This window comes from Cajanus cajan, chromosome 8, assembly GCF_000230855.2.
Source record: "Cajanus cajan strain Asha chromosome 8, NIPB_CcT2T_4, whole genome shotgun sequence".
NCBI lineage: Eukaryota > Viridiplantae > Streptophyta > Magnoliopsida > Fabales > Fabaceae > Cajanus > Cajanus cajan.
Window position 1 is genome coordinate 46,495,205 of NC_138524.1, and position 26,030 is coordinate 46,521,234.

At 40.2% G+C, this 26,030-nt stretch overlaps 1 protein-coding gene across 1 annotated transcript; it reads right to left on the bottom strand.

The window, feature by feature from the left end:
- Positions 1 to 2,009: 2,009 nt before the first annotated feature.
- LOC109792157 (calcium and calcium/calmodulin-dependent serine/threonine-protein kinase) lies at positions 2,010 to 23,539 on the bottom strand. The gene is made up of 7 exons (XM_020351537.3): positions 22,524 to 23,539; positions 21,958 to 22,012; positions 21,434 to 21,544; positions 20,004 to 20,236; positions 19,105 to 19,312; positions 2,744 to 2,803; positions 2,010 to 2,432 (listed from the first exon to the last, which is right to left on the bottom strand). Exons 1-7 carry the CDS (start codon positions 23,243 to 23,245, stop codon positions 2,256 to 2,258), a joined length of 1,566 nt encoding a protein of 521 aa, XP_020207126.2. The 5' UTR covers positions 23,246 to 23,539; the 3' UTR covers positions 2,010 to 2,255.
- Between the last annotated feature and the right edge of the window lie 2,491 nt (positions 23,540 to 26,030).

The window sequence follows — 26,030 nt, forward strand, 5'->3', positions numbered from 1 at the left end:
AACATTGGTGACGACTCCATGAACTCATTTTTCAAAACCATTATTTGAGGATTAGTCTGGCATCCGAGCATTCCTTAATTAATGAGATTTTTCAAAAAGGTAGTCTAAACCATTGCTCGTAAGATCATAATTTTTCGGGTTACGACAGATGGCAACTCCACCAGGGACGCTTAAAGAGGGTCACACCCAAATAAACGATGAAATTAATGCAATTGAAATAATAATTCAAATATTAGTTCTCTTTACATTATTTGTTTTTAAATATTTACTTGTTTGACCTTAATATCTAATTGTATGTTTAAATTCCGCACCTTGAAATAACAAATGTACACAAACCCTTGCACACAGCAGTTGATGGCATCCTTGCTTGCATAAATGAAGAGATGATGATCAAAGCAATGGAAACCTTAGACTCCTTGGATCATAGCTCCTCAAGGGTGTCTTTGAAGGGAAGTTGGGCGGAAATGGAGAGTGTGGGTGAAGTGTTTGATGAAAGGTTTGAGAAGGGTACTCTAGGTTTGGCTCACTCCATGGGTGATGAAGGCCACTTCTTGGGTTTACTCTCAAGGGAGGAGATAGGTATGGTGGTGGCCAAATTAGCCAAGGGTGACTAAGGAATTACTCTCAAAGGATGGTCCTCCATCAATAGTTCCCTCTATACTCGAGGGCATGAGAGCGTAAACATAGGGAGTGGTTGTTGTACGACCGGCCCAAGAACGGCCTTAGAGCCCGCAAGCTTTGTCGAAAATCACACTCAAGGTAATAACCAATTACTCTAGCCCAAAACACTACGACAAACCTTAGAGTTTGCCAGGTGACGGCAACAGAGGTACTGGATCCCTATAATAGGGGCACCTTGGGAGCCTTTAAAGACTAGTGAGGATAATTAGAAATGTCCTATACAAAGCACTTTCTTGATAGGGACCCCAGATAGGCATGACAACAGGGCGGGGTGGGGGCGAGGGTGAGTTTTACGTTCCCCGCCCCCGCCTCGCAAAGTTAAACCGCCCGATTTAAACTACCCACGTCCCCGCCCCCGATACCAATTAGGGGTAAAATCTGGGTACCCATTCCCGGCGGGGTTTGGGTTTTCCCGCCCTGCCCCCACCACCACTCCTACCTTTTTTTTATATAAAATAAATATGAACAAATTTTAAAAAAATAAAAAGAAAAGTAAAATAATACAAATTTTTAGATATAAATATTTCTAATTTTGGTTTATATATATAAAAATAATTTTTAATTATATTATTAAGCGGGGCGGGGGCGGGGTGGGTATTAACATCCTCATCCCTGCCTCTACCCTTGATTTTATCAATCGGGAAAAACCCGAACCTGAACCCGATAAACACGGGTTTTCCCCGTCCAAATCGGGGCGGGTTCGGGTACCTGGGGTGGGTTAGATTGCCATGCCTAACCCCAGACCATGGATTTGAACGTGATTGTTCATGGGTGTGTTGCCTAATCATTATTTCTACACTTAGAACCGAGTGAGATGTTTCTCACTCCCTTGTTGTCCTTTGTATGTGTTTAAAATTGTGTTGCAGGTGATCATCAGCATGAGGATGTTGGCGATGAGGCTTAGGCTTTAGTTGGGCATGCTCTGATAGGATATGTGACATCGGGGCATAGCTAGGCCTAATTAGGATTTCATTATTGTATTTTGTTTTGAAAGAACTCATGTTTCATTTTTCCGCATTTGATCATGTTTTAAGTTGATGAATGTGAATTCTCTACTCTCATGTTATTGGAATTGTTGTTTTAATTCCATAGTTTTTTTTAACTCAATAAGATATTTCTTTTAATTGTTATATAATTATGTTGGGGTAGAGGGTGTCACAGGAAACTTTCCTACGAATTTTTTTCGCAAGAAAATTTCTTACGAATTTTAAAATTCGCAAAAACATATTATCTACGAAGGTATTACCTACAGATAAAATTTCACAAAAAAATTCGTAGGAATAATATTTGCTGCGAATTTTAATACAAAATTCGCATGAAAAATCGCATGTAATAAGAGAAATTATAATAATATTTATAATTATATCTCAAACCCATAAAATATTAAAGCAAAAGCATAAATTAGAGGGCACAATTTCACTCTATACTATTTCAACTCCAAATACTTTTTCCCCCTATTGTATCAATAAGTAAGAAAAAAAATTCCCCCGAAAGAAGAAAAGCACAAAAATAGTACTCCATATTAATTATAAGACGATAATAAGATCATAAATTAATGAAAACTTGGAGAACTACTACTGTGGGCGAAGAGAAGAGAGAAGAACGTCTTGGAGAGAGCTATCTCTTTGCATAGCAGCTTTGAATTCATCAAAGGTAACTTTTCCATCACTGTTGGCATCCATTCTGTCAAATATCTCATCCAACTTCCCAGGTTCTGTGATATCACCTGGAAGACACTCTTCTGGCAAAGCCTGTTTTCAGTGAATTTTTTGTGACAAAAGATGAAAGTCACGAGTTAAGGTCAAGAAAGAAAGAAAAAAGTAAAACTTGTCTTCAATTTTTGTCAAGACGACAAATCTTAGTTTTCTTATTTTAAAAGAATAATTTCGATTATGATATTTATGAATCTGAGTTTTCTTATTTTAAAAGAATAATTTTGATTATGATATTTTAAAAGTTTAATTATATTTTTTGTACTCATATTTCATAATTGTACTAATTTTATCATTCTTACTTGTTTTACTTAAAAAAACCAAAAAAAACAGAAGGGGTGTTATATTACTCTGAGCATGGAGGCTACTTCTTCCTTGGTAATGCACCCGGATCGATCTGTGTCATACATCTGTTGAAAAAACAACGAGAGGCAATTTAGCTCATTATGCTGCCCACTTTCCCTTTGAATTATATAAAGGGCTTTTCAGTTGCAAGAATAAATAATTAATCAAAATCAAGTAAGAAAAATATCGGTTAAACTTATTTTAACATTATCTTTATAGACTTATAGTACTTTTTATTATTAATTAAAAATCACTATAACTAAATCAAGAGACACTCATATGTGGGATCAACAAAATTTGTGAACGTAACCAATAATAAAGAGGGTTAAAAAAAATGTTAGAGGGAACACCAGTGACATTCCTGGTCAACTAATCATACATTGTTATATGCAAATTTCGTAGTTTTTATAAGAGTTTATTGACGATGAATTCATAGCTTAAACTGTTTTCGTTTTCACCATTAACTAATAGATATGTTTGATATGACTTATAAGATAACTTTTATTAAAATTAACATATTCATTATTTATAGTGATTTATAAATAAATGATAATAATAAACATTTTATAGAATTGATGTATATTCTATCACTACTACAAAAGTATCATTTTTCTGCAAATTTTTCTAAAAAATATATTCACAGAAATTTTTTGCGAATTTTCTTGCAATAATAATTTCGCAAAATTTTTTACGAATTTATTTGCGAAAAATAATTTATAAATATTTCTTACAATTTTTTTTATGAAAAATAATTTACAAGAAATTTTTGTAAATTTTACTACAATTTTAATGATCATAGAAGTTTTTTTCCATGGTAAAAATTTGAGGAAAATATTGTAAGAATTTTATTTTGTTTCTTACAAAAATAAATTCACAAGTAATGTTTACTAAATGGTAGAAAAAATTTTGCAGGTAACTTTTCCTGCGGATTTTCCTTCCAATTTTAATCCCCAGGTAAAATCAAAAAAATATTTAAATTTATAAATTTAATATTTTAAAAAAACAGTCCCACATCAATTGAAAATAAAATAATTAAAGATTAAAATTAAATATTTTAGTACTATGTCAGAAATTTAATATTAACTAGTGATAAGATAAAATGATATTTATAGATGAAAAACAATATTTTCGTTATGAGTTGATATTATAAAATTTTAAGCTCATAATTCTTTTTTTTAAATGGTATAAAAAATTTATATCAATGATACATGTCTATTAAATTCTAATTACAGTTAATTTATATGTATTGTTATTGTAGAATTATTTTAGAGAGATATCAAGTCATTTTACCACATCATACAGACGATATATAAATTTCTATTAGATTTCTATATAAAAATGTTTTTACTGATAGTATATGAATATTAAGGATCTCCAAAACTGAACTAATTTAAACAAAAAATTGAAAATAAATATAATAAAATTAAAAGTCGATGTAAAATCACAAACTAAAGAATTTGTTTCATTTTTTATTTTTCTAAATTATACAGTTTAATTTAATTTTCTGATTGAAATATGAAACTAACTCAAATCAAATCATACTTTTATGCAAATATTTTTTTCTTCTTCTAAATGTATAGTATATTTATACAATATTGATACATAACATAAAATGTATTAAATTACTATAAAAAGTTTTTTTTCTTCCTTAAATGTATATTATAATATATTTTAGTAAAAATATATCAACCTCTATATATTAAATATAAACGACTATTTAATACAAGAGTATTTTTAAGGACAATTCTTTGATGAGATTTTTTAATTTTTTATCTAATCATTTTTTAATTATCATAATTATTTAAAAATTAAATTAAAATATTTTAAAATAAATCATCAATAAATAAAAATTGTCTTGTGCTATAATATAAATTATTTATCAAAAATCTAAAATATAGTTTATATGTTTAAAAATATCTATTTATACAAGCTTCAAATATAATTTATATATATTCAAACCAATGATGGATTTAGGAATTTAAGGTCATAGAGAAAATACTTATACACAAATTTGTAGTAAAAAAAACATATAATTTCACATTACAATTATTTTCTACAATATTTTATATTCTAAAAATATTGAATAATTTTCTCATTTTCAACACTTTCAAAATTATTTTTCATATAAGTAATTTAATAATTATTCAAACATTTATTTCTCACATTAAAATTTTATCTTTTAAAAAAAAGTAAAATAGATGTGGCCATCACCTCTTAACTAAAATATAATTGACATGATATATATATATATATATATATATATATATATATGTTAATTTATACTCACTTTTTAAAAAGAATAAGTTAGAAAATTACACACCTAGGTATTTTTAAAAAAAATATACTTCAAAAAATAATATATTAATTTTTTTTATTACAACTTAAAACACAAAAAAATGAGAACATTTAGTTTTTGACATAAATGATATATTTTATTAATATATATATATATATATATATAATTAACATAAAAAACTTAATGGAAACATTTGTTCCCACAATGAACAAGGTAGATCCGTCACTTATTCGAATATAATATTTTATTTATATATATAATTTATTATAAAATTTAATTATATACAATAAAAATTTAATTTGTACCAATACAACATTTGTCTTATAAAATTGTAAGTTATTAAACCAAATTTAAGAATGGAAAATTATAATACATTTATAACATTCAAAAATAATTTTAATTTAAATGACAAACTATAATAACTTAAATTATAGTAAAAAATTATTTTTTACTAAGATAATAAAATTAAAAAAAAAATGCTAAATACAGTAAATGACAAAAAAAATCATTTTTGACGTACAAATTTTAAATAATAATTAATATAACATTTTTAAATAACATATTTTTAAAAATCAAAAATCAAACCAAACTAAATAGTTTGATTTAATCAGAATTTTACAATACATTCAAATTAAATTAAATCTAATTATACTTAACTATTTCTTCTCTGGCTCGAGTGAATTTGAAGAAAGAAAAAAAAAACGGAAACATATCTGACTCCCTCCCAACACCCCCTGTGTAAAATTACTTTTTCCTTTTTCCACTCACTACTGAGGCGGCGTTTGAAAGAACACTTTTGACAAATTAACTTCGACGGGTTCTAGTGCGAGACTTACATCAGCCATTAGATATATGTATTTTTAATTTAGCGGACAGGATTTGATAGTCTAATCTTTGAATGGAAGCGATTCAACTCACTGAGTCGCATTCACCCTCTTCCGCATCCAACTCGCTCATATAATCGCCATCTTAGTTCTCTTCGTATGTGTTTGCATTCAGTTCTTGACTTAATTTTTCACATCTAATTTAAAGTGATGAATATCAATTTTCACATAAATTAGATATGTTTCCGTATTAAGATACACATTTCACTTGTTTTTGCTGTTGCAGGTCTAGTATTGGGTCTAGATCTTCTCGTTCCTTTCCGAGTAGTCCGAAGTGAGGGAGGTGCTTGCAAAGACACTCTAACACTCAAATAAGTGTTCGGCGTATTAAATGCAGTAGTTGAAAGTTAGTTACGTACCTCATTGGGATCCTATTTATAGTGATTCTTGCTGGACCGTGATTAGAGACTGAACCCCGGAAAATTAGGGGACTAAACCGGCATATTATGTAAATTAACCTCTGCTTAATTGTCTTGACATAAATCCATAACTTGGCCGAACATACCAACATGTTCGGCTCAGGTAAGGAGTGGTCGGCGTTCTCTGCGAGATTGATGTGGTCGGTCATGTCGGGTATTCCGGTATTCAACCTAATCGGCTACCATCCGCTATAAGATATATACTAACACTTTCACATAAATCAGATATTTAAACGTGAAAAGATAAAAAGAAATTACTTAAAAAAAACGCCGCTCGCCTCCGCCAATTTCTCCGCCGCCCGCGTTGCCCTGACCACGCGCGATCTCCGCCCCTCCGTGATCTCCAGGCCACCGGCGCGATGGAGTTGGAGGACGGTGAAAGGAGTTTGCCCAAATGCAACCATAGTTTTCATACGGATCGTATCAACATGTGGTTTCAGTCGCATGCCACGTGTCCGCTGTGTAGGGCTCCGGTGGAGGCCTAGCCCAAGGAGGCTGTCATTGTGCGCGGGCCCAAACCTGTGGGTAATTCTTCAGTGGGTCGGATATCGTCGTTTAAGAGTGTTCCTGCAAAGACACTCCAACGCTCAAGTAAGTGCTCCGCGTAATAAATGCGGTAGTTGAAAAATTAATTACATACCTCGTTGGGGCTCTATTTATAGACGCTGGTATTGGGCCGTGATTAAGAATTGGGCCCCGGAAAATTAGGGGGCTAATCCAATATATTACGCTAATTAAACTCTATAATCGATCTGGCAAAGGCACAGAGATTGACCGACCAACCCGACACGTTTCCTCGCTTATGAGTGGTCGGTGGGCTAGGGTGATCGGCGTAATTATTAAGGGGTCGGGTTCTCGGCCTAATCACTCGCGGGCTCGGGTATTCGGCCTACTCGTTCGTGGGCTCGGGTATTCGGCCTAGTCGGCCACCATACGGTATACAACCCCCGCAGCGTCAAGGATAGGAAAGACGAAGACGGTATAAGATGCGTAGCGCTTTATTCGACGTCTTAACCGTGTGAAATGGTGGCGAGATCTCAATGGGAAAGCGTGCCGATGTATAATGTGGAAGACGTCTAAACTGAGGTTCCGGATGGCAAGAGCTTCGTCAATGACTCGGGTAACCGGAAGCTGTGCCGCGCCAAGGGGGAGTGGGGTCTAGTTCTTGATAGAGGGTGTCTAGAATTCGAGCTAGACCTCGTGGATTCGCGCCGAGACCGAGAGCTCGGACGTAAAGAACTTCACCGAGACCTCGAGTAACTGGAATTTGTACCGAGGCCTAGGGTGAGGCAATGCCCGGATCGAGAACTCGGGCGTGAAGGATTGCACCGAGCGAAAGCTCGAGCGTAAGAGGCTGCACCGAGACCACGGGTAATTGGAATTTGTACCGAGGCCTAGGGCGGGGCGATGCCCGCATCGAGAGCTCGGGCGTGAAAGATTGCACCGAGAGCGAGAGCTCGAGCGTAAGAGGCTGCACCGAGACCACGGGTAATTGGAATTTGTACCGAGGCCTAGGGCGGGGCGATGCCCGCATCGAGAGCTCGGGCGTGAAAGATTGCACCGAGAGAGAGAGCTCGAGCATAAGAGGCTGCACCGAGACCACGGGTAATTGGAATTTGTACCGAGGCCTAGGGTGAGGCAGTGCCCGGACCGAGAGCTCGGGTGTAAGATGTTGTACCGAGACCTATGCTGGCGTAGTTTTCCACGTTGGCCCTGGCGGTTACAGGCCCAACAATTATTAAATCTGGACCGTTGGATACTTTTGATCGAGCGGTTAGGGTTCGAGGACGCCTGTTCAGTTTCCCCGTTTTATCTCGCCTATAAATAGAGGGGAGGAATTGTGGAAATTCACTCGCTGTAAATTCTCCGAGCTCTCTCGAATTCAAGCGTCGACCTAAACGTCCGAGCAAAGGTAAATTTTGTATTCGTTAATTCATAATAATAAATGGATAGGGGCTATTCGTCGGCAAGAAGTTGCTCGTCGTCGGGCGAGTCGGACGCCTCGTCAGGTATAGAGGGATCGGACTCGAGTGAGGTACCCAGGTTGCCCTTACTGCAATGTGAAGTGGTGTTTCCGTCCGATCACCTCGATGAAGATGATAGCGGGGATGAAGTGGTGGAGGTATCGCCTCCGGCGACTGCAGCCGTGGCTTTGGCTCGCGCTACTGAAGTTGAGTGTAGGGGTTTGGCGCAAACCGATCAACCGAGCCCCTACACTGTAATCGTTCCTACCGAAAGCCATGGGGGTGGGCTAGAAGCGGTTGCGGAGAACCGAGGCAAAGCCCTCGCCGGCCCGACTGTCCGGTCGAAGCCAAAAGTCGACTATGGTAGCGTGGAAATGCCGGGATATGAGTGGGTGGACGGAGAAGTTGGTATATACTTCTCGAAGTTTTCCGACCAGGGTCTGTTAGATACGTTCATCTCTTCTGAGAAATGCTTCGGTGGAGGGGGCGAGGAGTTTCCGCTGCTGGCCGAGGCGTGCGAAGACGATGGGCCGAACACCGACTTTGTGTTTTTGGAGGCGGGTCTCGGCAAAGACGACTACTTCTACGCGTACGTTTGTTGGTTCGATGACCTCGGCATAGAGCTGCCCTTTGACGATTTTCAGATGGGGGTTCTCCGAACACTAAACGTGGCGCCGACCCAATTGCACCCTAATGCTTGGGCGGCCATGCAAGCATTTCGGAATTTGTGCCTATGTCTCGGCCTCACGCCTCGGCCGCTCGCCTTCCTCTATTATTACACCTGCCGCCCGAGCAAACCGGTAAAGTGGGTTTCGTTAGCTCGGGTGCCAAAACGTGGATTCCTTCGGGCTTTCACCTCTTCGTACAAGGGATTTAAAAGTGGCTTTTTTAAGGTCCGATGGGGGTTGGAGATGCGGGATTGCTTTTATGACCGAGAGAATAACCCGCTATTTCCCTTCTATTGGATGAGGCGTCCGACACGTTTTGAGGCGTTCCCTGCCTCAAAACTCCCCGCCGAGGACAAGGAGATTGTGGATTTGCTAGACCAGTTGCCGAAAGAGCTTCCTGTTCGAGAACTTTTGGAAATTTTTGAGACTTCTCATTTTGAGATGGTCTTGCTAGGTATGTGTATTAGGGTTCGGTTGTTTAATCAATTTTTAAATTGATGTTAAACTTTGCTTTACTGCAGGATTGATGGCCGGAGGCAAGTTGGATGTAACTGCGATGCTCGCCAAGAGGGCGAAGGAGGCTAAGGAGAGTGGGAAGGTGCCGCCGGCGAGGTCGGCCCTCAGGGTTCAGCGGGATAAACCCACACAAGTTCTCATTCCCTTGGCCGACCCCAAGAAACGAGGGGGTACGTCTCGGACTCGGGCTGCTGAACAAGACATCGAGCCGGAGCGTCCGAGCTCTTCTTTCAAACGGCCGAAACAACTGTCGTTGGAACAGTCGGGTTGTGGGGCCTTCGCCATTCCTGCTGTTGTGGCCGGGTCAAACTTCTTGACCTCGGATGTGCAAGTGGAGAACCTCATCAATCTGGATATAACAACTGGTGGGGGACGTCAGTACCTGGAGGGCATGTCCGCGGAAGCCGAGTACAAGCTATTTTGTGAGCTCGACGCTCGGACTTCCCTTGTGGCGAAGCACGTCATGATGAGATCGGTTGTGTCGACTGAGAGGCTTCAGGCCCGACTGAAAGACGCCGAGACGACCATGAAAGAGGCTTTGAGTGCTAACGCCAAGGCTACGGAGTCGGCCGAAGAATTGAAGAAAGCGGCCGACGCCCACCGGAGGGAAGCCGACGACTTAAAGCTGACCGTGCAGCGGATGAAAGTCGACGCCGTCGCTGCTGCGGCGGAGATTTCTCGCCTTAAAGAGGCTGCTGCTAAATTCGAGGCCGAAGCCACCGATCAAATCCTCTCTCAGCATGATGCCGGCTTCCAGCATGCAGTCCGGCAAGCGTACCATTGTTGTGAGGTTCCGGCTGATTTCCAATTTGATGTTGGCCGGGACTTCTTGGGTGGGAAGTTCATGAGTTACGGTGAGTTCCCCCAAGGGGCTCAGCCCGACGTTGATGCCCCCGGACGAGGTGTGTCTACCCGACCCCCGGTACCGTCAACTGAGGAGGAAGACCCGATCATAGATGTGGTTGGTGACGGGGATCCACCGAGCTCGGCGGCGGTGTAGAGACCGGTTTGGGCAAAGGGTACTTAGGGTTGTTTGTTTCTTTTTTTTTTTTTTGTAACCGGGCCATTAGAGCCTTTTTGTAGTTCCGGCCAATGGCGTCGGTTTTGATACAATTTTTTGTAATGCCGTTTTGATCGGCCACAGTAAAGCGCTTTGCTTGGTATACTATTCCGAGTAGTTATTTTCTTGAGTACTTATAATATGCTTACTTGCCTGGGCGTAACGTGTGTTAGCGAGTGTGCTCGGTTTTAAAGACGTTCCGTTTCTAACTTGGATAATCTACGTAGACGTGTGAGGGTTCGGCTTTTGCTTTTTATTCTTGAGGTTTGCTTTAATTGAGCGATCGGCTGAACGTGATTCGACAACGTAGGTGTTAGTGCATAGTGCTCGGCCTTAAAGACGTTCCGTTTCTAACTTGGATAATCTACGTAGACGTGTGAGAGTTCGGCTTTTGTTTTTTATTCTTGTTTGCTTTAATTGAGCGATCGGCCGAGTGTGGTTCGGCAACGTAGGTGTTCCTGCATAGTGCTCGGCCTAGGTACGTCCTTAGCCGAGGAGGGTACTCGGGAGGGAAACCTGTTCGGCGCGAGTGCACATTTGAGTGATCGGCTGAACGTAGCTCGGCGACGTAGGTGTTCCTGCATAGTGCTCGGCCTAGGTACGTCCTTAGCCGAGGAGGGTACTCGGGAGGGAAACCTGTTCGGCGCGAGTGCACATTTGAGTGATCGGCCGAGCGTAGTTCGGCGACGTAGGTGTTCCTGCATAGTGCTCGGCCTAGGTACGTCCTTAACCGAGGAGGGTACTCGGGAGGGAAACCTGTTCGGCGCGAGTGCACATTTGAGCAATCGGCCGAGCGTGGTGCTCGGCCCGGACGAGTATTAGCTGAGGTCGGACCTGAACATTTAAGACGTAGACGCACATAATTAACTTAAACAAAATATTCAAAAATGTATTAATCGAGTGCCTCGTTAAAATCCTTGCAGACCCAAAACCCTCCTTAGGGAAAAAAGAGTCGGCCAAGGAAAAGAGTGCACTATTACATCAACTGTAATACATCTTTAGGTGGGAGGAGTTCCAAGTTCTCGGAATTGGTTCTCCTGACAAGTACTCCAGCTTGTAAGCACCGTTGTTCAAGTTGTGCCGGACTCGGAAGGGTCCGTCCCAGTTTGGGGCGAGTTTCCCTTACCTTGTATCCTTCCTCGCCTCGCCCGTGGTTCTCCAAACCAAATCTCCTCCGCGGAACTCTCTAGGCTTCACCTTACTGTCGAACCTTCTTTTGTATCGTTGTTTGGTGGCCTCAGCAACTACCAGCGCTCGGTCGCGAATTTCCCCTACGATGTCTAAATTTGCGCGGAGCTCGACCGTATTGTTCGACTCGTCATAATGGGCTCGGCGGAAAGAGGTTTCTCTGATTTCTACCGGTATCATCGCGTCGGACCCATAGACTAGGCGGAACGAGGTTTCTTGCGTAGTTGACTGGGGCGTGCATCGGTAGGCCCATAGCACTTCGGGTAACTGCTCGGCCCAGGCTCCTTTTGCTTCTCCGAGGCGTTTCTTCAGTTCAGCCAGGATGACTTTATTCGCTGACTCGGCCTGGCCGTTGGTTTGCGGGTGCTCGACCGACGTGACCTTGTGTTGTACTCCCAAACCACGAAGGAATTCATTGAGCTTTCGGTCGGTGAATTGGAGGCCGTTGTCGGTCACCAAGGTATGCGGGATACCGAATCGGGTAATGATGTTTTTCCATAAAAACTTCTGGACTTGATGAGCCGAAATGCACGCCAAGGGCTCGGCCTCGATCCACTTGGTGAATAGATCCACGGCTACGATGAGAAACTTGCATTGTCCCTTGGCCACTGGAAAGGGTCCGAGTATGTCGGTTCCCCAGGTGGCAAAAGGCCATGCCGGCGAAATACAGTGGAGTTGCTCGGCCAGCTGATGAATTAAGTTGCCGTGTTCCTGGCACGGTCGGCATTTTTTCACGAATGCTGCACAATCGGTGTTCATGGTCGGCCAATAGCATCCCGCCCGCAGTAACCTCGACACAGTCGTCCTTACCCCCGAGTGCATTCCACAAATTCCCTCATGCACTTCCCTTATGACGTAATTGGGTTCGGCGGAGTCTAGGCACTTGAGAAGAGGTGTGGAGAAGCCACGCTTGTATAACTGCCCTGCAACGACAACGTACCTACTAGCTTGAACCCTCAACCGCTTAGCCTCGATAGGGTTGGCGGGAACGGTACCCTTGTCAATAAATGCCTTGATTTGGTCTCGCCAATCTTGTGGGCCTTTCTGCCCGGCAGGGTCGGCCTCAACATTTGTTATCTCCGTTTCCGCACTTGGGTGGTCTATCTCTTGCTGGATGATCGTTCTCAGTTGGCCCGGTTTTTTGGTCGCAGCCAACCTGGCTAATTGGTCGGTGCGGGTGTTGTCTTCACGCGGTATGTGCTCGACCGACACCTCCTGAAAGTTCGCCTTCAACTTTTGGTAGGCGTGATAATACCTCATCATCATGTGATCTTTGACCTGAAAGTTACCACCCACTTGCTCGGCTACAACCTTGGAATCGGTTAAACACTTTATCCTTGAGGCTCCCATGTCCTCGGCCAACCTCAATCCTGCTAGTAGTGCTTCGTATTCCGCTTGATTATTTGAGGCCTTGAAGCGGAAACGCAAAGATTGTTCCAGCGTTATACCCTTCGGTCCCTCCAAGATGACCCCTGCTCCACTCCCTCTGCCATTGGATGAGCCGTCTACGTGGAGGGTCCACCATTGCTCCTCAAAGTTGCCATGCGGGTGCAGCTCGTTTACGAAATCCGCTAGACACTGAGCCTTGATCGGTCCCCTAGGCTTGTATACGATGTCAACCTGTCAGAGCTCGACTGACCAGGCCATCATTCTCCCGGCGAGCTCGGGCTTGCCTAAGACCTTTGAGATCGGGCAGTCGGTGTGCACCACAACCTGGTGACTTTGAAAGTAGTGTCGTAGGCGTCGCGAGGAATGCACCAATCCGAGGGCGACCTTTTCTATCAGTTGGTACCGGGTTTCAGAGTCTTGCAGGAGTCGGCTGACAAAATATACGGGGAGTTGTGTTCCCTCCTTCTCTTGCACCAGCACCGAGCTTATTGCCTCGTCCGACACGGATAGGTATACCAGTATTGGGCGTAGGGGGTCAGGCTTCGTGAGGATCGGCGGTGTTGCCAAGGTCGTCTTTAACGTGGCGAAGGCGGCTTCACATTGCTCGTCCCAAGAGAAGGCAGAAGCCTTCCGCAAGAGCCTTGTCATCGGGCTAATTTTGTCGCCTAACCGTGGGAGGAATCGGGATAAGGTGGCCAACCTTCCTGAGAGGTGCTGCAGCTCCTTTAGGTTGCTCGGGCTTCGCATGTCTAACACGGCCTGGCACTTGTCTCGGTTCGCTTCTATTCCTCTCGCCGATAACATAAATCCCAGGAATTTGCCTCCCTTGACTCCGAAGGTACACTTCTCGGGGTTGAGCCTCATGTTGTGTCTGCGAAGTTGGGCAAATATTTCGGTTAGGTCGGTTAGGTGTTCGGCCAGGGAGTTGGACTTTACCACCATATCGTCCACATATATTTCGATGTTCCGGCCGACCTGACCCTGAAACACCTTGTCCATCAACCTCTGATAGGTTGCTCCGACATTCTTCAGTCCAAACGGCATTACTTTATAGCAGAAATTGGCGCTCTCGGTTATGAACGCCGTCTTCTCTTCGTCGGCCGGGTACATTTTGATTTGGTTGTAACCGGAGTAGGCGTCCAAGAAACTGAACACCGCATGCCCCGACGCGCCGTCGACGAGTCGGTCGACGCAAGGGAGTGGGTAAGCATCCTTCGGGCAGGCTTTATTGAGGTCTGTGTAGTCGGTACACATTCTCCACTTGCCGTTCGACTTTTTTACTAACACAACGTTTGCTAGCCAGGTGGTGTATGTGATTTCTCGGATGAAGTTTGCTTGCAACAGTTTTTGGACCTCGGCATTCGCCGCTTTTCTCTTCTATTCTCCCATCTTTCTCTTCTTTTGGGCAACCGGTCGAGCGTCTCGGCATACGGCCAGTCGGTGGCATAAGAACTTGGGGTCAATCCCGGGCATGTCCGACGCCGTCCAAGCAAAAAGGTCTTTATTGTCGCGAACTGCTCGTTTAACCCGGTTCGCATCGATCTCTCTCAATTGGGATCCAAGGCGCGTGACCTGCTGAGGTAACCGGCCGAGCTGAAATGAGACGAGGTCTTCGGCCGCCTCGATCCGCTCTTCCTCTCCTAACCGAGGATCGAGATCAATACCCTCGGCTAGCCCTTGTGCGACCACGTTCACGCCTATCTTGGTGGTCGACGGCTCGGCAATAGGCTGCACTCTCAAACTTGAGAGATAGCACTCCCTTGCGGTTTTCTGGTCGGCATGCACGGTGATAATTTGCCCATCCCTCGATGGAAACTTCATGCACAGATGAGGCGTCGAGACGATGGCCCCTAACGCATTGATCGACGGTCTCCCTAGGAGAATGTTGTATGACGTATTTGCATGCACCACTATGTATCGGATTTTGATCTCTCGGAAAGATCTTTGATCGAAACCAAAGCGGGTGTACAGGTCAATACATCCCCTTGTCATCACTCGCTCACCCGAGAAGCCGACCAAGGGCTCATGATACGGCTCTAAGCTCTCCTCCGGGATTCCTAGTTGCATGAAAGTGTTCCAATACAAGATGTCGGCGGAGCTTCCTTGGTCGACCAGGGTCTTCTTCACGATGCAATTATGCATTTTGATGGAGATTACCATGGGGTCGTCCTGGACTGGGTCGATACCCCGAAAATCTTTGTCTGAAAAAGTTATCGGCGGCATTTTCGGTGTCTTCGGCTGATCAACGCTGTTCACCGACCGTACCGCCCGGAGGTGTCTTTTCCGCGCAGAGGACGTAGAGCCTCCCCCGGCGAAGCCTCCGGCAATTGTGTTTATTATCTTCCTCGGGCGATCATGGTCTTCTCGCGAGCTCCGGGGGTGGTCTTTCCTTTCTGCAGATCGAGATCGACGGCGTCGTTCCCCGGGCGACGACGTTCTTCGAGGGTATTGGTCTCTCCCTCTTGGTCGGTGGTCTTGGGATGAGACGAAGCTCCTAAGGTGACCTTGCTTGATAAGGTCTTCAAGTTTGTCTCTTAATGCCGAGCACTCCTCTGTTGAATGGCCTCAATTTCGGTGGAATCGGCAAGTTTTAGCCTTGTCGGCCCTCGGAGGAGTGTTCGCCCTCTTCGGTATCACCAAAATCTCCGACGCAAGAGCCTGCTCCAGCACCTTGGCCCTGCTCGCATTAAGGGGAGTATAAGCCGTGTAACGCGGTCCTCTCGGCGGTCGAGTGTTCGAGGGCTCGGTATTCGCCCTTTTCATCGGCTCCCGACCTTGCTCTTTCCGGCTGTAACCCTCTTCGGTCCTGGCTTGGTTTCTTGTCTCCGCCAATTCCTCCATCTGCATATACTTCTCGGCACGTCTACGGAGGTCGTTCATGTCAACAGGTGGCTTTTTGCATAAACTATTCACAAACGGTCCCGGCCTAAGTGTCGTGCTCAACCGGTCCAGGGCCACGACAGGGTTAAGATCACCAATCTCCATCGCAATCTTGTTGAATCGGTCCATGAAACTCCTCAGGCTTTCCTTCTTCTCTTGACGGACCCCCGCTAAAGCTAACGAGGTGGTCCTGTACGGCTTACTCGTAGCGAATTGCAAAGTAAATTGGGATGACAACTCGGCGAACGAGTCGATGGAGGAAGTCGGCAGTCTGGTGAACCAGCTCAGAGCCCTCCCTTTCAGTGACGTGGGGAATATTCGACACAATGCCGAGTCGTCCTGAGTGGAGAGAGTTGCCTGAGTCAGGAAAACATTCAAGTGCTCCTCGGGGTCGGTCGAACCATCGTACTTCTCGATTGCCATGCTCTTCCAATGGTCCAATAAAGTTGCTTCCATTATTCGTCTAAAGAAAGGGTGCCTTAGGGAATGGTCGGATGTATCGGCCTTGTTGGCTATCAAAGATGTCGTCGGAGTCCGAGTGACCTGGTCGGTTGGGGCGTGATAAGCCGACTCTTCCGCTAATGTGGGAGTAGACGGCACATTCGTTTGATTCAGGCTCCGGAGCTCGGCATTTTGCCGACGTAATTCGGCCATCTCTCGGGCATCGGCCTCTCTTTGCCTTCGGATATTTGCCATTTCCTCACGCAGTGCGCGCAAGTCATCATGAAAGTGGGGCGGAGGTTGGTTAATGTTCGGCTGGACCTGTTGTATCACGGGTTCCGGTTGGGTTTGAGGCATTCCGTACGGGTAGCGTTCTTGGTTGGTCATGGGGGGATTATCTTCAGCGTTAGTATTGGGAATCGGTTGAGTCGTCGTCGATTGTCCCTTGCGGGTAACTACCATGTCTCGGTCTCAGTTGGTAGAGTTGAAAAAGGGGCAGAAAAGTCTCTTCGAGCCCCACGGTGGGCGCCAAATGTTCCTGGTGTAGAACACACACTTCAATAATCTTGGTCGTCTCGAGTCAGGAGTAGGGTTACGGTCTTCTCGTTCTTATCCGGGTGGTCCGATGAGAGGGGGGTGTGCCTGCAAAGACACTCCAACGCTCAAGTAAGTGCTCGGCGTAATAAATGCGGTAGTTGAAAAATTAATTACATACCTCGTTGGGGCTCTATTTATAGACGCTGGTATTGGGCCGTGATTAAGAATTGGGCCCCGGAAAATTAGGGGGCTAATCCAATATATTACGCTAATTAAACTCTATAATCGGTCTGGCAAAGGCACAGAGATTGACCGACCAACCCGACACGTTTCCTCGCTTATGAGTGGTCGGTGGGCTAGGGTGATCGGCGTAATTATTAAGGGGTCGGGTTCTCGGCCTAATCACTCGCGGGCTCGGGTATTCGGCCTACTCGTTCGTGGGCTCGGGTATTCGGCCTAGTCGGCCACCATACGATATAAAGAGAATTCTGAGCTAAGAGAAGAAGGGAAGCGCTTCCATGAGCGAGTTGGATGCGGACTCAGCGAGTTGAATCGCTTTCCATTCAAGGACTAGACATCAAATCCTATACGTTTAATTCATGGATACCCGCTCAATAAATACCCGCACGAATATAAGATGCGTATAGAGATAATCTTCATCTAACGGGACGAGGCAAATTCACTATTACCCATCCATAGAACCCCATTACCATCCCTAATCCAACCCGTGTTTTAAATCTTGCACGGTGGGGACATGTTTAGGTCCCACGCTAGAACCCGTCCTGGACTTATAAACTTAAGTTTTTAACTACCAAATACCAATGATTCATGGGTTAGTTTATTATAAAGTGAACTACCAGGACTGTGTCTAGAACTTTTAAGGCCTAAAATAAATTTTATATTTAAAGTATTATTATTATTATTTGTTTCTTTATAATTTTAATAACAATATGTTTTATATATACTATTATAACTTCCATAATTACGATGGATCCTAATAGTTCACTTTTAAATATTATATTTTAATATAACTTATGAATTTATATTCCATTTTTTAAAATTTTTAATGATAAAATTGTTCTTGAAAGAATAGTATTAAACTGGTTAATCAAAATTTAATAATCAGGTAATTTTAAAATTTTATTCTAGGATCACTCGTTCAAACATTATCTTGTAATATAATAAACATCAAAGTGAATCTAAAAGTTTTAATTTTGATAAAAAAAATCTTTTAAAAATGACAACAATTGCAAGTATTATTAATAATATTTTATAATTATTACATGTATTCAAAATTTTATTTTAATATAATTTAGTATTTCAAATGGGATATTACTTTATTTTTTTTTTTCTGGTCTACTTAAAAGTGGAGACCAAAATCAGTTATATATTTTTTTATATCTCCTTTATAATAGGTATAGATAAAAACATTTGAAACTAAAAGACATAATTTTTAACTAAAAGAATTTAGTCATCCTTATTATTTTCATTAAAATATTTTTATTATTTTTATATAATCTAATTTGAATATTCAATTTAATGTATTTTTAGTATAAAGTAATTGTAAAATAATTTTTAAAATGAATAATAAAAGGTCTCACATAATCTATACAATATTATCATTTATACATATTTTTAAACTATATAATCTTACGAATAAATTAATATAAATAATATAATAAATATTATTATTTAATATTATTTAATAATCAAAATTAATTTTTAACATATATATAAAATTCACTTCAGATCTTTTCCCATATATAGCTTTTTTCTTTTCGGATTTTGTTAGCCAGTAGCTTAAGGAATTAGTAAAATGAATATTTTATTTGAAATTACGTGGATATATATCAAAAGTCATGTTGAAAGTCCCTTAACAAGATAATTTAATTAATAATAAATAAAAAAACTAAAATATGTTTTTATTCCTTTAAATTTGAATTAATTAAGTTTTTTTAAAATTCAAAATAAACTTTTTATTTATATAATTTAAAAAAAAAATTTATTTATTTCCTATGAAGACAGCACATGCAATTTTTCTTCTTCTTAATTTTGTGTTCTAAAAATACTTGTGAAGATGTTTTTGGAAAGAGATTGTGTAAAAAGTTATAGAAAAATGCAGACCTGGAAGCACAAACGGAGAGCATCATCTCCTCTGGAGTTTTTGAAGGTGGAAAAGCCACATAGTATCTCTCGCATGTCAACTGTTCCATCACGGTTGTTGTCAAACAAATCAAATATACGAGGTGCTAGAGGGATCAGTGATGCCATATTCATTGCTTTCAGCACCTCCTCAAACTCAGATAGAGTCGCATTGTCACCACTCACACATCTGTAACACCAAACAACCTTTTTTCACCCCAAACACATGCCAAAGACTAGGGCTGTATACAAATATTTCCTTCCTTATCAAGCTCAACACTCAAATTAGTGCATCTTTAGATTAAAATTTACCAACTGAACTATTAGAATCTCCCATGTGCTGAGAGGTTGAAATAATACAAATATGATCAAATACTGATGAAAAATAAACTTTGTTTAACAAAAGCAACCACCCTTTTCTTCCTTTACAAATTGAGTTTTCAGACAAAATTAATTTAAAACAATAGAATTAGATCAATAGGTATATAAATTAATAAAGTAAATTTGGCATTATATTTATTCAAAATCTTAACATGTCAAATATATGAGGTTTTTTTTTTCATCTCTATCTAATGTAAGACTTTTCATATTCATGCTTGAACACCAAAAAAAAAATTCATTTTTACTTTTTGAACAGATACTGTTGCGTCCCAACAGAAAACCAAGCATACCTTATTAGTTTGAATGAACTTTACATTACAAACTAAGTTTTCAGAAACAACCCTCCCTTTTCTTACATTTCAAATTGGACCTAACTGAAAATTAAATAAGACTTTTCAGTTTTATTTTCTGAATAGACCTCGCAGTCAAAATCTAAACATAGCCATAGTAGTTTGATAAGTTCTGAATTTTGATTTTGAATTTGATTTATGAGTACTTACATTTTCTTAAAACTTATCCTGAGATTTTCAATTTCCTCTTGTGTGAGATCATGTGTCCCCACCAAGGATTTTAGCTTTTTGGTTCTCAGGAAGATTGTGGTGCTCCAAACACTAGCAATTGCTGCTGCACGGAGCTTGCGTCTTGCGTTAAAGCTCTGCAATCTTGAAACAATCTCAGGGTCCATTGCATCATCTTTGGCTTTGTCACCAACCACCCATGGATGACTCAGAAGCTGTTCCAACACATACATCACAATGTAACTGTAGGGTTTCTATGGTTTCTCTTTTACAATTTTAGTAAGATAAATTACACTAACATCTACAAAGTATTGAAAAATTACACTGCTTTGTCTCTTTTTTTCTAACCTTTACAAATAACATTCCTTAATTACATGAGATTAGACGATATTGTATATCAAATTATTAAAAGAGATTAATATAATCATGTTAAGAGATACCAGAGTAGTTGTTTTTTTTTTTTCCAAACAATTAATGAAGGTTATTATAAGAAGAAAATAAAAACAAAAAGTAAAGAGTGTTTATGCAATTTCACAAAAAGATTAAGAAGTGTCGGTATAATTTACTCTTTAATAAAATATTCCTAAACTTCTTTGTGCTTGAAATTAATGTGATGCCAAATGTTGAACAAATATTAACACTGACTAGTAGTTATGATTTTAATTTTTCAAATATTGTTTTGGATGCATGACTAATAGTGTGTTTGGATGGGGAATTTAAATGGAGTAATTCATTTATTTGAAGAATTTCAAATTCTTTGAGGTGAAATACCTTGTTTGGATGAACAATTTATAAAGAATTTGAAATTCAAGCATTTGTGAAATTCCTTGAAATAGTAAAATTTCAAATTCTCCCAAAAAAGTAAGAATTTGAAATTCCTCATTTTTTTTTATTTCACTTATATATTTTATCTTATATCTTATTTCTTCATGTTTTTAATTATTGAATATTCAAAAATATTTTAAAAATTATTAAATATATCTATATTAATTTTTAAAATTATTATAAATATTTAAAAATTAGCTAATATTTATTTTTATAAAATTTAATTTAAAAATATCAACATATAAATATATTTTTAAAATCAATTTTACCATGGTGGAATCAAATTATCATATCCAACCCAATAATTTAAAATTTGAGAAATTTGAATTGACTTATCCAAACAAAATATTTTAAGAATGATAGAAATTGAAATCAAAGTAATTCAAATACCAAGAATTTAAAATTCCTTGAATTTGTAAAATTTCTCATCCAAACACACCATAAAGAAACAATGGGTTTTTTTGGGTAATTTTTTTATAACACGGGACTGATTTCATGGTAGATATGCTTCATCTATGAACCAAGAAGAGAAAATAAAGATATGGTTCAATTAAGATTAACGAAGTTGGTAAGAGTGTACTATATACATCTTGAGCACTAGGTCTCCTACTAGGATCAACAGTCAGAAGATCTGAAATTAGTTGCTTCGCTGAATGGGAAATGCCCTTCCATGTCTTCTCATAGAAACTGAAATTCCCCTGTTCAAAAGTATTTAATTTGTTAAGCATGAGCATTACAAAATAATCTCCAAATAGAAGAATTGAAATGCCGAACCCGTATTTAACTTCAAAATTGTTTCTTCTATAAGAGGCAAAAGGTAATGACACTCTAACAAGTAACAATGGTACACAAGACATTAGAACTGGTCATTGAATCTGGCACAATGCAACGGTATAGTGGCTTGCAAATGATGTGATTTTAAATATTTTGTACTTTTCTGGTGAATGTGGTAAGTTACGTACTATGAGAAAACACATGAAGTAGAGAGAAAATGAATGATGTATGTGTAAAAATCACATTTTGACACATATTGCTATTTTTTCCTCTGCCTAGCTACACTAATTATGTCTAGGGAATCACATTTTAAATCTAAGAAAGAAATGTTACTTACATTCATTATCATTTGTTGTTTCTGGCGATTAGACTGAGCAATGAAAGGTGGATACCTGCAAAATAAAAATTAAAAAAATAGGAGAATGTATATCGAGTAGATTTCATTATTTAAGAGAAATATAACAAGGAGTTTCATCCATGTATGTGCTTAGAAGAAAATAATAGAACAATTAATCAATATAATGTGCAAAATTGAGTAATAATATTTCCATGAAAAACATTTATTTTCTCCGATTTTGAGGTGGTAGGGGTACCATATTTCATTGAGTAATGACTTTTTGGGATACCCTATTTTATTAAACACCTCTCATTTCTCTTTATCCTTCTTTTTATCACATATCATATCAACATTTCTCTCTCTTTCCTCGCTCTCTCACATGTGTATGAGGTGTACTAATATTTTTTTCCATTTTTATTTTCATGTCAAGAAGTGATTGATGAGTGATGACTTCCCTATTTGGCATTGAATTCAATTCACATGTAGTACAATGTGCACATGGGGACAGACACAATTCTGAACATGTGAAAGAGAAAAAGGTAGAAGAAAATAAAAAGTCAACATACCCAGAGAGCAAGATATATAGAATGACTCCAAGGGACCACATGTCACTCTTGGTAGTTATCTTCCCTTGAGAAAGAGCCTCTGGTGAAACATAATCAATGGATCCAAACAAACCAACAACAGGGTCAGTAAACTCCTCAACAGAACTCAACCCAAAGTCCATGATCTTAAGAGGAGAGTCCCTCCTCTCATCAAGGAAAAGACAATTCTCAGGCTTCAAGTCCCTGTGGATTATGTTAGCCCTATGAATGGCCTCCAACCCTGAAGCTATCTGGCGAACCACACCTGCAGCCTCAGTCTCTGAGTATCTATCCTGTGCCACAATCCTATCAAAAAGTTCTCCACCACAACACAGCTCCAACACTAGGTGCACCCCATTTGAGTCCTCATACACATCATAGAGCTCAATCACATTGGCATGTGGTGAAACGTTTTCCACTATTCTCCTCATCACAAGGATCTCATTGGTCAACAAGGCATCTGAGACCGAGACTTGTTTCCATGTGGGGAACCCCATCATAGATGCTGCTTTGCCCCTCTCTCCTCCACCCTTTGATGAGTTTGAGGCAGTGCCTAACCTTCTCAGTGTCTTGATGGCCACATGGCTGGTTTTGCTCTCACTGCTTGATCTTCTTGTGCCCTTTCTGACAACGGAAAATCCACCCCTCCCCAAGATTTCTGAGACTTCATACTCATCTGAGAGTTTTCTGGTTTCATACCCCATGCTAGTGGTGCGCACAAAGTCTTTGAGATTGTGGAATCTTCAAAGGAACTAACTAGGAAGGGATCAATTGTGTTGATTCAATGATGGGGGCCTTCAAAACGCGTGATGAAACGGTTGAGATTGACATCAGCCATTGAGAGTTTATTTGTGCATTAGTTTATGACATAAAATATGAGACAAATTGGGATAGGTACAAGAGAAAAAACAATGTGGCTGGTAGGAGCTGCTTTAGAAGGGACAAAGAGAGAGTCAACTGATAGCACTATATTCTATGCTTCTCTCTTCACCATTTAGCCAAATTTATGAGATTTAATTTGTTGTCAGGATCTTGTGTAAAACAAAAGGAAAACTAGGATAACTCACTTGGATTTTATCTCAAGCCTTTCCTTAACCTAATCCATAAATATCATCATATTTAGTATTGTTTTCTATTTACATTTTTAATTCTCTTTTGTTCCGTGACATTATAGTTTTTATAAAAATATAATAAAAACTAAACTTACTTATTATATATTTTGTATTTTCTTTTGTGACAATTCTAAAGATTAAAGAACATTAAAAAAAAAAAAACTCAAGCGTGTGGTTCAGCAGTAGGAGTTGATCCACGCTTAAGCAAGGTCAGGGATTTGAATCCTGCTTTGTGTATGCAGCCTCGTTAAATCGAGGAGATCGAGGAGGAGATCGAGAAGATTAGTCACTGCTGTCGGCCTTGGATACTCCAGGGACGAACAAAAAAAAATATTAAAAAAATTATATTGAAAGAAGAATATTTATTTTATGTGCATTCAAGATCTTTAAAAAAGATTAATTATTATTTTTAATAATAAATATTTTGTATCGGTATTATGATTAAAAAATAATTTGAGTTAAAAATATATGCTTATTTTATGTTAGTAATGAGAATTGTTCAAATATAAGTCCTAAAAAAATGTTTTAATTTAGTCTTATATAGTTATTTTGTTAAGTCTTTTGTTTACTTAATTATCACATTAATTTGGTTACACGTGAATTTGAGGGATTTCACATCAGTGAAATTAATTTCGTTAATGTTAAAACCGATGGAACTAGCAATTTTGATCTAACATATAAATTTTAAAAGATTAATATACATATTTGTTAAAAATTTATAACATCAAACCAAAAATATTTTTTTTAAGCGACTAAAATTATTTTTTAACTAAAATAGAAACTATTTGTTAAATGAAATATAGGGTTAATAGGGTTAAGTTTTTTTCCCTAAAAAAATAGGCATTTTGTTCATTGTTTATTTCAATACATAATTTGGTTAAAATCTATGTTTCTTAATTTCTGCCGTTAATTTTTTTTATTATGTATTTTATTTTAAAACAATCATATTCGAAATACAGAGAGACATAAGGTTTTTTTTCCTTTTACGATTAGCCACTTAATATAAATATCTCGCAATAAAGATTCAAATCTTTAGTTAATTTTGCTTTGTTAGGTGATGACGTTGCATATTCCACATATGTTACGTGTCAATTATTCATTAGTTATTATACCGGATGGTAGCCGACAAGGCCGAATACCCGACTCGGCCGACTCGATCGATCATACCGGACACGCCGACCCATTCGGCTCGGGTAAGAGGTGGTTGGTTTGATCGGCCAGGTTACAGAGTTATGTCAAATCAATTAAGGAGAGATTAATTTACCTAATACACTTATTTAACTCCTAATTTTCGGGGCTCACTCCCTAATCGCGGCCCAATAACAACCACTATAAATAAACCCCCAATGAGGTACGTAACTAACTTTCAACTACCGCACTTAATACGCCAAACACTTACTTGAGCGTTGAAGTGTCTTTGCAGGCACCCCCCCACTTCGGACTACCTAGAACGGAACGAGAAGACCTAGACCAAGGATCGGACTCGCTACAGCTAGGACAAGCAGTGTGTATCCTAATACAGGAACATTTGGAGCCCACCGTGGGGCCAAAGAGACGTTTTCAGCCCCTTTAAACTCTACTGACTGAGACCAAGACATGGTAGTTACGCGCAAAGGACCGTCAACATCGACTCAACCGATCCCTAACCCCGAGAACAATCCTGGCATGACCGGGCAGGAACGATACCCATATGGAATGCCTCAAACACAACCGAAGCCTACAACACAAGAGGGTCGACCGAATGCCGGAGCCCCGCCTGACCTCCACGATGACTTGCACATACTGCGCGAGGAAATGGCAGCCATACGTAGACAAAGAGAAGCCGATGCCAGGGAGTTGGCAGAGCTTTGCCAGCAGAACGTCGAGCTCCGGAGTTTGAACCAAACCTATGTGCCGTCCACTCCCACGCTTTTGGAAGAATCCGCCTATCACGCCCCAATCGACCAGGTTACCCGAACACCTGTCACCTCCTTGATTAGTGGCAAGGTCAACACCGCCGCCCACTCCTTAAGGCACCCATTCCCCCGGAGGATAATGGAAGCTACCCTTTTGGACCACGGAAGAGCATGCCAATCGAGAAATATGACGAGTCGACCGACCCTGAGGAGCACTTGAATGTTTTTCTGACACAAGTAACCCTCTCGACTCAAGATGACTCTGCCCTGTGCCGGATATTCCCCACATCATTGAAGGGGAGGGCTTTGAGCTGGTTCACGTGATTGTCGAGCTCCTCCATCGACTCATTCAGTGAGTTTGCGTCTCAGTTCACCTTGTAGTTTGCGACAAGCAAACCGTACAAGACGACCTCTCTAGCATTGGCGAGGGTTCGACAAGAGAAGAAGGAAAGCTTGAGAAGCTTCATGGACCGATTCAACAA